The following is a 13,011-nucleotide window of genomic DNA, read 5'->3' as shown; positions in this document are numbered from 1 at the left end:
AGCTAACCAATAAATTTTTTTCTCTTTTTTTCTTTGGGCAGGGAGGCCTAAAAGTTTTTTTTTTTTTTCTTTGGGCTAGTGGGCTCGCCCCTTGGGTCGTCTCTGAGGAAGAGGGTAGTTTAGTTATTGATTATAATTATTCATTTCCTCTCTATTTTCTCTTCAAATTTGGGAGATATAATTTTTTTGGGCTAAGGGAGAAAACACCTGGACCCTACTAATTTTCCATCGTCCCATTCTTTCTAACCAAATACTCATAAAATCAATTTCCTCTCATTTATTTTTCTATGCTTCTTGTTTCATCCAGTGTGGCCGATACCGTACAGGTACCGGCCAGTGCACCGGTACCGGTACACTTCTATATTATACCGGAAAAAATACCGGCTGTACCGGCCATACCGGCCAATTTCGGGCAATACTGGCCAGTACCTGGCGTACCGGCCGGTACAGAAAAAAGCTTTTTTTTTTTTTTTTTTAGTTTTATAATTTTTGAATTTTTGTAAAGGCATAATGGTAACTTATTTACATTAACTTCTTAGTATTATTTGTTTTCTTAGTATGCAATGAACAACTAAGCTTTCTATATTTTATATTGTGTTTTTTTTTTCTTTTATTTGATACTAAAGTCTAAAACTATGAATAATTTGTTTTGAATTGAGGTAATATTTTATAATAAACTTTTATATTTACTATAATATAAGTGAAATATTATATGTTTATAAACATGGTTCTAAAGATTTTAGTGTGTGTGTGTGTATAAAATAGCGGTAAACTCGAAACGGTACACCGGTATTGACCGGTATCCGAAATATATCGTACCGGTGGCCAAACCGGTACAGCCTCCGGTACGGTATTGACTTCCTTGATTTCATCCCAACCAAAAACCCTAAGGGACAACGTATATCTAGGCCTTGAGACCAATACACTCTTGCAGATATAGGTCATTTGCTTCATGGATTGTGATTACCAATTTGGAGGTCATCCTTACCGAATGGTTGTCATCTGGTTGTTGGGCTCGGGAATTGGATCACTTTCCCTGCAAACTTAGGTGTCTCGGGAAACGAACAAGATCAGCTCATCCATTTACCTTGTTAATGTTCCTAATTGACTTACGAGAACACTAGATGATCCTTTACTCATCTACATGGGATTATGATTTTCTAAAGCTTTTAGGATAATCCCACTTTAAAATTCTTAAAAAACTCGAGAAAATCCTACTCGTGATAAAATGCTAGTAGGGATTAGGCACCTTGATTTAAGGGAACAAATAATGAATTTTGAACTAGAATGTAGTCTTACTTAATATTTACAGGTATAATTAGACAAAAAGATGAGGTAAAAAAAAAAAAAAAAAAAACTATAGTTTTACTCTTATGATAAATTAAATTCCATAATTGTAAATGTTGCCAATTCAAACCCATATATTTTTACCAATCTTATCACACGCGTTTTGCGCGTGCGGTTTTTTTTTGGTCTATTGTCATAATTTCCCTAAAATTTTTTTTTTTGAATAAGTCTGTTTTGAAGACACGGATTAGTAGGAAAATGTCCTATTTTGTAGGCATTTTAAGTGGAATTAGAGAAATATTTTTACCGGATTGTCCTCAAGTTTTTTACCTATTAAAGCTAAAGTTTTTGGAGTATTTTTGAATCACATAAAAGTTCAGTTGAAAGAGAGGAACCCTCTTATAAATAGTATTAATTATTGTCTCAAACAAAACCCCACTTATGGTTTCAAATATTTCATAATTTATAACTATTTATCATGATAATAAGAGTATAAGGTTTGAAGTGACACATTTAAAAATATGAGATAAATTTATGGATAAATTTTGTCTACAAATTTATTCAATAACTTTTTATTTGATGTGAATTTTGACAAATTCACTATTGAATTAAATTTTCTTCTTGTATTCTTTATACTTGCAAAATTTTCAGAAAATCAAAATTCAATGATCAATAGTTATGTCATTAATCAAATATTTTTCAAGATTTTGTAGTTTAAAATTATACTTAAAAAATAAGTTTATGAATTAAATAGCATAGTAAATAAGATTCTCTTGGTATGAAATTTGATTTATTATCAAGAACATAAGAATATATAATCTAATTGCTAGATTTTCAAAATACATAGCAAAATTTTAATTTTTTTTAAAGTGGAGTTGTAATTATCTACTACAATTAAATTTATATATATATATATATGCATTGTTAAAAAATGATGCCTAATTTAAAAAAAAAATTCAAAAAAAAAAAACACAATCACCCAAATTTATTAAAAAAAATCCTGTCTAAACCAAAAAAGAAAAAAAAAAGATTGAGAACAAAAGAAACACTTAGCAAGAGTACTGAAGCCCAGGAAAGCAAATGAAAAAAAAAATGAGATAAAAAATCAAATAGTTATTAAATCTGGAATTAAAAAAAAAAAAAAAAAACAACAACACAACACAACACAACACAACATTTTTGTCATTCACCCATCAGATTTTTCTCCATTTTGAAGAGAAATATTTTTGGTGGGCTTAGGTGGGTTTCACTATCATTTTTCCCTCTTCCCTTCTCAACCAAACACCCTCTAAAAAAAATTTCCTCTTCATTTTCTCTTTTTTTTTTTTTGAGAAATGATATGTCCACAACATTTTTACAACATTTTTACAACAAATCCTAAGTGGCAGGATGTTACTGGTTGTTATTGTTGGGGCAAAAAAGTAATTTTAGTATTAGGTTCAAATTTGAACCAATAATAACTAATCACCTATGATTTGTTGTAAAAATATTGTAGACGTAGCACCTTTTTTTTTTTTTTTTTTTCATTCTTTTTAAAATCCACACTTCCAAATACACCTTAAAATATTAAAATGGAGGGGAGAGCATGGGCAGAGAAAGGAGGTCGGAAACAATAATTCACATTATGGGCCCTACATAACATGGCCAGAACAGGAAATAAAAACAAGGCCGGAAAAGGGCGAAGAAGATAGTTGCACGGCAAGTAGGTGCGCTTTACCCCATAATATAATCATACATCTTGTTGTGTTCGTACAATACGTTTGTACCGTTATAGAAGAAAGATGTGTGGATAATAATTAATAAAGTTCCCGTCTTTCTAGTGGAAAATGACTGACCTCCTGCCCCAAAAAGGATATTTGGATATATGACTAGATTTTTCTCTCACTCTAAAATTGCCACGCCTCATGCCTCAATCTCACATTATATGTGTTTGAATCTAAATTCCAACGTCGTTGAAAAGGACCTTTAAATTAAGAAGGGAAAATAAAAAAATTTTGAAGACCATTTTTGCCAACTCGAAAGAAGAAAATATAAAGAACCTTTCCTATCTCCACCTTTAGGACAAAAACATAAATCTATGATAATAAAGATGAGTATCATTAACAAGTCTTCCCCCATAGATTGTTTAGCAAAAAAAAGTCTCCCCCATAGATTGTTTCACTTCTTCTTCTTCTTCTTCTTCTTCTTTTAGAATAATTTGTGTGATATTATATGTGCGGATCGATATTTTGAGAGTTAATATTCTTTTTAAACTTTTCTTGGAAATAATGTTGTCAATTATTATTTCTTTAGTTTTTTATTTTTATATATGTGAAAGTTGTTGTGTGATTGTGTGTGATAATTGAATGATGAGCAGAAGTATAAAAGAGAGTGCACACACAAAGGTTTAAATATGTGTGGTTTGGATTCAGATGAAAAATAGCGCATTTTGCGTCTGCGTTTCTTTTTTTTTTTACTAGAAGCACGTGAACACATACCTGCCAGTGGGTCCCGTGCACTGTGCATGGGACCCACTACCACTTTGAATGTCCACACATTTCACTAGAATGGCATTGTTAGTGGGTCTCATGCACTGTTCATGGAACCCACAAACATCTTTTCTCACTAAAATTTTAACTAAAAATGGGTCCCACAATACTATTTAAACATCTAAAAATTATTTTGCTATACTTTTTTCAGTTTTCAGCAAAATAAGTTGTTTCCAAACGGACCCATAGTTCAACCTAACGTCCTACCATCATAGTGAGAAAGCTCTTAACAACTACAAATTATTATATTAAGTGTTTGTGTTACAATAAACTTAATGTAGGGTTTATATACTAGAGAATACTTGACTAACCCTAACCATAGACTAATCTAAGATTAATATGCTTGTTCTACAAGTATATGAGCCTACAATTGGTATGGGCTAGTTGGGCTATAATATGTCTAACAATATATATATTTTTAATTTTATTTAAATAAAAGTTAGAATAATTTTTTAGTTTTTGTATATATAGTTCTCGAGAGTGCTTGGAAATTATATCTTTATTTATCTTTTGTTACCTAATTATATAAAATGTAATTAAGGGGAAGCACTGAGGCCATAGTTTATGGTGTTCAAAGGTTTAAAGTATTAAAGGCAGGCATAGGTGAAAAGTTTGAGATAATTGTAGGTAACATGGAGATGGAGCCAAGCTGAGAAAGCAAGTTATATATCACATGATTCACACCCATACCCATATCGCCCTGTTGTTCTCATTTGGAATCATGCCAATAGCAAATATGTCAAACTTGTCACGCCTTATTTGACCCGTCTCAATAAAAGAAGCTTATTAATTCTATGTAGCAAAATGAGTGTCACCAGACATTCGTGGTTTATATACTAGAGAATACTTGACTAACCCTAACCATAGACTAATATAAGATTAATATGCTTGTTCTACAAGTACATGGGCCTACAATTGGTATGGGCTATTTGGGTTATAATATGTCTAACAATATATATATTTTTAATTTTATTTAAATAAAAGTTAGAATAATTCTTTAGTTTTAGTATATATAGTTCTCGAGACTGCTTGGAAATTATATATTTATATCTTTTTTGTTACCTAATTATATAAAATGTAATTAAGGGGAAGCACTGAGGCCATAGTTTATGGTGTTCAAAGGTTTAAAGTATTAAAGGCAGGCATAGGTGAAAAGTTTGAGATAATTGTAGGTAACATGGAGATGGAGCCAAACTGGGAAAGCAAGTTATATCACATGATTAACACCCCATACCCATATCACCCTTTTGTTCTCATTTGGAATCATGCCTATAGCAGATATGTCTCCCATAAAATTATTAAAAAAAAAAAAAAAGCAGATATGTCATACTTGTCACAGCTTATTTGACCCGTCCCAATAAAAGAAACTGATTAATTCTAAGTAGCAAAATGAGTGTCACTGGCGACTTTAGAAATTTTTTTTAGGGTGATCATTAACCAAATTTAATAAAGAGACAATGTGAATATATTACCATCACGAAAAAAAAAAAAAAAAACTGGCAAATACATGAAATATTACAATTTTTTGTTTTAACAATGAAAAAAAAAATAGACTAATAAAAGATAAAGTGCAAATTGAAAATGCTGATATGAGAATAATAAAGTGACCACAACAATTTCATAACAAATCTTATACAACAAGTTGTTAGCTTGTTATTAGTGGGTAAAACATGTCAATATTGAACCTAAATTAGAATTAGTAATAACTTACCACATAAGATTTATTATGAAAATGTTATGAATGTAGCATTACTATTATATTTATTGAACTCAAATTCTTATGAGTCTCAAGTAAAAGTGTTCAACATTTTTATTAGGGTGATCAAAATAGGTTAATTTAGTAAATAATATATTTTTTAAAAGTATATATATATATATATATATATATATATATACAATAATTTGGTGGCCCTAGAGTATATTAATTTAAAATAATTTTTTATATAATTTTTCTTTTTTGCATATATAACTTTTTTTTTTGGCAAGTGAGGACCACCCTCACATACAAGTAGAGCCGCCAGTGTCACCAGACAAGGAGAAATATTTATTTTTAAAAGTGTACCTTTGGGCAAAGATGATTTTTGATTAAAATTGCCATATTTTTCATGAGCAACTTTTAATTTCAATGCTTTCACATGCATGCATTACTCCTTTTACTATGATCTGGTTAGTACACGTGGAGGAACGACTCAATGAAGACTAAGACTTCTGCCTTAAGCAAGTAACCTTAATAGCCTTTTTATTTTTATTTTCTAGAAAATATGGTTAGGAAAAGTTAAGAGATGTCTTCAGGCCATTTGTATAAAAAATATTTTTAGAAACTTTTTATGAGAAAAAAAAAGTAATTAATTTTTTTAATATTTTTCATAAAAATGATATTAATTTTTTTTTAAATAATTAATCAAAAATTCTATAAGAGCACCCGTTAACAACGCCTGATATAGTTTATTACAATTCAATAAAAGGATGAAATTTTAAACTAATACTATGAGTGTGTTTGGTATCAACTTATAAGTGTGCGTTTGCATAGCGTCTTTGTCCATGCGTTTACGTTTTTTTCCTAGCTTCGTGCATTGTTCACGGACCAACTTGTACAGAAAAACGCGTTTGTAACTTATAATTTGTGTGCCACGAGTACTATTCATAATTTAAGAATTATATAAATTTTTTTTGCATATATAATTTTTTTTTTTGACAAGTGAGGACCACCCTCACATGCAAGTAGAGCTGCCAGTGTCACCAGATAAGGAAAACTATTTTATTTTTAAAAGTGTACCTTTGGGCAATGATGATTTTTTATTAAAATTGCCATATTTTTCATGAGCACCTTTTAATTTCAATGCTTTGACATGCATGCATTAATCCTTTTACTATGATCTGGTTAGTACTCGTGGAGGAGCTACTCAACGAAGACTAAGACTTCTGCTTTAAGCAAGTAACCTTAAAAGCCTTTTTTTTCCTTAGAAAATATGGTTAGGAAAAGTTAATAGATGTCTTCAACCCATAGAAAATATTTTTAGAACCTTTTTATGAGAAAAAAAAGTAATTAATTTTTTTATATTTTTCATAAAAATGATATTAATGTTTTAAAAAAATAATTAATTAAAAATTCCATAAGAACACCCGTTAACAACGCCTGATATAGTTTATTACAATTCAAAAAAAGGATGAATTTTTAAACTAATACTATGAGTGTGTTTAGTATAAGCTTATAAGTATGCGTTTGCATAGCATTTTTGTCCATTTATTTGCGTTTTCTTCCTGGTTCGTGCATTGTTCACGGACTAACTTGTATGGAAAAACGCGTTTGTAACTTATAATTTGGGTCTCACAGGTATTATTCATAATTTAAAAATTATTTTGTTACAGTATTTTTAGCAATAAATTTTTAATTTTCAGCAATAAGTTTTTAATTTTCAGCAATAAGCGATATCCAAACAGACTCTAAGTTTAATTTTTAAATTTTAGGTTTTATGTACAGCTTTTTAAAATTTCATTTTTTCCCCCTCATAAAGAGTTTTCAACAAAAAAAACTAAATAAACTGTTTGCAAACAGATCCCACAGTTAAGAAAGTGAAAACCCAAGAAAATACACCTACCATTACCAACCAATTAGTTTTAAACCCTAACTCGAGAGTGCACTGTACCTTGCAAAGGCTAGTCAATCACTTGCGTCTAATTCGGTACCCCCCAAGCTTTTTTTTAATGGCTTATAAATGGGTACTTTTCTTTAACAAATTCGGTTGGTGGGTGGTGTGGATGCTCTTACCACGTATTTCACAGAAACTGCAAAAGCAAAACGAGCTGCCTATTGTTGACCTCAGAAATCAGGATATGCGCATATCCTTTTGTAAAAAAGGTAGAAATGGAATAACTCACATGCTGTGGTTGGAGAACCCAAGATTGGTGCCCAAGTTTTGGGTACAAATTCAAATCCTCACTAGTAGTTGCGTTCAAAAATCAAAACAGACTTCAACAATGTTAGGATTCATGTTTATTAATGAATTATTCTAGATATTTTTCTATACTACTCTAATAAGAAGCATAAAAAGTTTCAAATAATATTGTAAAAAGTTTTTAAATTTTTTTTTAAAATTAATATCCTTAGTCCATCAGTTCCGTTAAGATAATCCTTTAACCTTTATTATCTTCAACTTTAGTTAAAGGTTATTATCTTCAACTTTAGTTAAAGCAGAATTTCCACCAACCGAGATAAACGACCCCAGGAAATTTCCAGGAAATTTGGGCAAACTACCCCAGGTAAAATCTAGGCTTATCTGGTGGCTCTTCTGATTTTGCCACGTTTGAAAGCAAATTTTGAAAGCATCCCATGTGGGCTCTGACCAACAATCTAATTTGATTTTTTTTATTATTAATAAATTGACCTCAATAATCTATACGCAGTCTCCGGACATTTCAAAGTTTAATATAAATTTCACAATATTCCCAGAATCAGCGGCCAATTTTATATACTATCTCAAAAACAACGAACCCATTTACCAAATAAAAAAACAAAAAAAAAACACTAATTTTATTTCAAACCAAAACCTCAAAATTTTATTTGTGAGGAACAATTGCAAGTTCTTCTCCAACACACACCATAACCATCAACTTCGAAAGCAAAAAACAAACAGAGATGTCTATGAGCATCGAAGCTTTAACATAATTTCTGAAATAATCAGAAATGAAACTTAAACAAAAGCATATAAATACTTTCCTCCATCATCACCATTTAGATTTAGTTGAGGTGAGGAATAATGATAAATTTAATCAATGGGAATAAATCTTGAGATTGAGGGACTTGTTGATCCATGCCTTCCAACTCCCACCACTCCCATTCCCATTCCCCTTGCTAGAAATTTGCTGCATCGATCTTTCCTCATCTCCTTCCATTTTCACTGGCTGGGGCTTCTTGCACAGCATGAAATTCCGAACTCCTTGTGATCCAATTGTGTCCCATGGACTCAACGCTGCAATCATATTCATAATACAAAACAAAGTTTATTACCCAAAAATCCAAATTTGAATCAAAACTGAAATGGGTTTTCGATTTTATGATCAAAGAACAACAATAAATTGAAAATCAATGAAAATCAGAGATGGGTTTGGAAAAAAAGGAAAAAGAAATACCTTCAGGTCCAGCATTTGGGCAGTAGAGGATGAAATCATTGAGATTGGAACCGAGAACCGGAAGGCGACCCTCACGGGCGTAGGATTTGAGGGCGGTGTCGATGACCGCAGCGACAAGCTCGTCCTCACTCACCACGAATCGGATCGGACCGGCACTCCCTAACACGGTTATGCTAATCAACAACCGGTTACCGCCTTTGTTCGCGGCGGTCTGATTCTTCTTTGGCTTGTACAGCAACATCTTTGTAACCCCAAAAAAAAAAACAAAGACCCACAAATACAACAACAACAACAAAAAAAACTAGAACAAATCTAATGGAAAATTTTGAGATGTTGTTGGAGAATGAACAAAATTATAAACGAGAAATTCAGAAACTGCAAAGAGGGGTTTGAGGTGTTTGAGAGTTCACGGGTCGACGCCGAGGCAGCGGTAGTACCAGCCTTCTTTGCAAGATCCGAAAGCAAAAGCGAAAGCGATTGCAGCGCTCGCCCTTGTTTGGGAGAGGGAGCGCATGAAACTGCTACTACTTGAGATTTCCACCATTCACAATAACCTGTGATTCAATTTTTGTTTTGAAAGAGATAGATTTGAGAAGTGAATCCTTCTGAGAAGAGAGAGCGATTGGTATTTTGGGTCTTTGTTTTTGCTTTTGCTTGGTTTGTTTTTGCTGTGCGTGTGAAGGAAAAAGAAGAGTGTGGCTGGCGTTATTTAAATAAATTGAGAGAGAGAGAGAGAGAGAGAGAGAGAGAGGTGCTTAACAGTTAAAGCTTTATTACGGTGTAGGGCTTGTGTTTGGAAACTGGAATTAGAGTTTGTATTAGGGTTTGCTTCTCTAATTTAAATAATGGATTTGTTTTAACTTTTAATTTAGCACCGACTCTGTGCCGGTTCTATTTCTCTCGGGAAGTTTTGTTTTTCTGTTTGTATTAAAATTTGTTTGGATATCGTTTATTTTGCTGAAAATTAAAAATTAAAAATAATAAAATAATAATAAAGAAGTTATAAGTTCACGCGTTTAACACTGTTCATAAGTCTAAATATACTGTTCATGTACAATAAACAATGCACGAGGCGCTGTCCAGGAAAAAAAAATGCAGACGTTGAAACGCAGTATCCAAACGCTGCTTTAGAATGTGTTTGGCATTAATTTATTTAGGTTTATTTAAAAAAAAATGTGATAAAATACACTTATATTTTAAAAAAAAGGTGAGAAAAAAGTGAAAATTTAAAAACATTGTATATAAAAGCTAAAAGTTGAATAAAAAGACTCATTCCAAACAAACTATTTGCAACTTTCTAACTTTTAGCTTTTTGTAACACATTTAACATAAAAGTTAAGAAAAATTACATCTTTTGATAAAATATTATGCAAATAAGCTACCAGAACTAAGCAAAGCCAAACACACTTAAGCCTTCAAATTATTTATAAAGGAAATTACATTTTTCCCCTATCCCTACATGCACAGAAAATTTAAGATAATATGATTTTTTTTGTCTAAATATGTTATTATTAGACATTCATATTTTTAAATAATTATTAAAAATTTACATATGGAATTATATTATTTTGCATTAAGTATTTATTTATGGAATTGGTCTCTCCTCTGTTACCCTTGGGGGTGGTTTAGAGTAGGTTATCAAAGTTTTAAGAAGATCATCCAATATTAACTTTTTGTATATTTGGTAAGTGGAGTTTTGAAATAATATATCGAGATATGAAATGTTTTGAATTTTTTATGTTCACTTCATGATAATTACTATTTTATCATCTAAGTGAGACATAAATGAGTTTTAATCTAAAGTCCTTTATTTGATAGTAAGAGACTTTACTAATTGAGTTAACTGAACCAATGATAGTTGTAGATGCTTATTTTTTAGAAGCCCAGCAGGAGGAAAAGCCCAAAAACATGGGCAAAATAGAGTAGGATGGAAATACCATTAAAGCCCAAGTGGCAGGAATAATGGATCATGGGTCCATAAAAGCAAGTAAATGGGCCTAAGACGGTTCGGAAGAAAGAAATAGCAACTCATAGGCAGTGTAAATGTAAAAAAGTGAGAATGGGCCATAGCTGTTATAGCAGGCCCAAAACAATGTAAGTAAAGAGAGTAAGGGGCAATGGAGAATCCATAAACCCCAAAGATGAAGTATGAAGTACTTGAGCCAAGGAAGCCCAAGGAGTTAGCAAAAACCCATGGGAAGCATAAAATTGGAAAGGGCTGAAGATGCCCCAAGAAAAGTAAACGGGCCAAGGATGCCCAAAGGAAAATAGGTGGGATGAGGGAGCCTGCAAGTGGTATAGGACCCAATGAGTTTATTGGGCTATTAGAGAATGGATGAACAGTAAAGCCCAAGAAGGCCCAGCAGCCCTGGGACAAGCAAACCTCATGGCATACATAACAGAATGATGCGGCAAGAAACAAATAATAAGGGCTGAGAATAAAAGTATGGAATAGCCCACAATCAGGCAAGGCCCAGCCCTTGAAAGAAGCAAGCCATAAATGAGAAGTCAGGGAAAGCAGCCCACGCCATAAGAAGTCAAAGATGAACAACAGACTGGGCAGATGGACCTCCAGACCTCGACAGATACATGAGTAGCGGGTAGAATTTAGATGAGCATAGAGGTAAGGTACACGCAAGACCCAAACACCACTAGCCTGTACCCAGCCAATACAGGAAGTGGTGAGGTCATGGGTCAGAGGTAAGAGGGCATCATCTGGCGGTGGGGAGGGGAAAAACTCATTTTCGTGTTTCCTACTCAAGCTCTTTTGGAGGCAATGTCTTGCTGGAATGACATACTACCCAAAAGAGGCAAAACTGAGTTGGAACCACTAGGTGCATACTATGAAGGACGGAGAGAAGGAGAGTACTTACATCGTGGTAGGTAAGAGTGCCACGACAAGCAAGCAAACAAAAGAGCCTTCTTTGTTTGGTGAGGTGGAGTGGCGCGGCCAGTGCAGATAAGTGGTGCTGGCTGGGTGATTGGCTAGTCAGTAATAGTTGGCAAGGACACCCACATTAGACAAAAAGCGATTAAGGGTTAAAATGGTAAAAGCCAAGCATGGCTGGCATTATATAAGGGCCTTTGCTGTGCACGGCGAGAGAGGGGAGCAACCTCTGGAAGGATAATCGCTAGAATTAAAAGGACAGTAAAAGTAAAAACAAAAGGAAAAAAGAGAGAGAAAGAATTGATAGAAAATAGAAAGGAAAGAACCAGGGAATAGAGAGAAGAGTAAAAAAAACAGAGAGAGAACAGAGTGGTAGGCATGCACCGAATGGGTCGATCTCCCTCTCCCTCTCCAACCCATACTTTCTGGTAATGGAGAAGGACCTCACTGAATTCAAGTCATTCAGGCCCATCCCCTTAAAGCAGCTAATCTCCCCTTCTGAGAGATTAGTCGTGTTGAATAGGTGATTCCCCTTCTTGACTCAGACTTGGCAACGTAACTTAATACGGCAGACTGACATTTATTTCTCTTAATAAGCTTATTGTTGTTTATTCAATATCTACCCTTTTGTTGTTGTTTCGTAAAACGAGCACTCCTTACCAAATTCATTATCTATTTTATCTGAATCGTAAAGGAATTTTTCATTATTGTCTTTATTGTATCTGTCTGCCGTAGTTAATGTAACAGCTTTGCCTGTCATGAGCATGTGATTAAAGCCTGACTAACATGGGCATCGTTTACGCACAAGCCGGACCAAGGAGGGCTGCTCTTGGATCGGTCCCAACTCCTTGGTCCAGAAATCTTTGGGCCTAGTATATCAGCAAGCGGCCTAGCCCTATATTTGCAAAAAAAGCCCACACAATAGTTTTATATTCATGGTTGTTATGTATGTTTTTCTTGACATATGAAAAAAATTTAGAATAAGAAGGTAATGAGTCTTGCATACTTAAAACTCCTAAAAATAATATATTTATAAAGTAGCTAGTATATAAGCCCCTTCATACTCACTATTGCATTTAGGAACAAACACAATTAGATACATATAAAACACTCATGCCAAAGTTTAATACTATCAGTATTCATTTTTGAATTTTTTCTAACTCTTGGAAAATCCATGGA

The 13,011-nt window shown here is 33.0% G+C and overlaps 1 protein-coding gene across 1 annotated transcript; it reads right to left on the bottom strand.

Moving 5' to 3' along the window:
- Positions 1-8,344: 8,344 nt before the first annotated feature.
- Positions 8,345-9,672, bottom strand: LOC142629859 (uncharacterized protein At4g22758-like). The gene is made up of 2 exons (XM_075803903.1): positions 8,946-9,672; positions 8,345-8,785 (listed from the first exon to the last, which is right to left on the bottom strand). Exons 1-2 carry the CDS (start codon positions 9,184-9,186, stop codon positions 8,586-8,588), a joined length of 441 nt encoding a protein of 146 aa, XP_075660018.1. The 5' UTR covers positions 9,187-9,672; the 3' UTR covers positions 8,345-8,585.
- Between the last annotated feature and the right edge of the window lie 3,339 nt (positions 9,673-13,011).

Source organism: Castanea sativa, chromosome 3 (genome assembly GCF_040712315.1).
Source record: "Castanea sativa cultivar Marrone di Chiusa Pesio chromosome 3, ASM4071231v1".
Lineage (NCBI taxonomy): Eukaryota > Viridiplantae > Streptophyta > Magnoliopsida > Fagales > Fagaceae > Castanea > Castanea sativa.
Note: the sequence above shows the minus strand (reverse complement) of the source record. Positions and strands in the feature narration are given on the sequence as shown.

What these genes read in the sequence shown, in the direction of transcription:
- LOC142629859 (XM_075803903.1), bottom strand. Translation starts at nt 9,186, where the DNA reads ATGTTGCTGTACAAGCCAAAGAAGAATCAGACCGCCGCGAACAAAGGC. An exon ending in CCCAAATGCTGGACCTGAAG is followed by an intron (nt 8,786 to 8,945) that starts GTATTTCTTTTT and finishes ATATGATTGCAG; the next exon opens with CGTTGAGTCCATGGGACACA.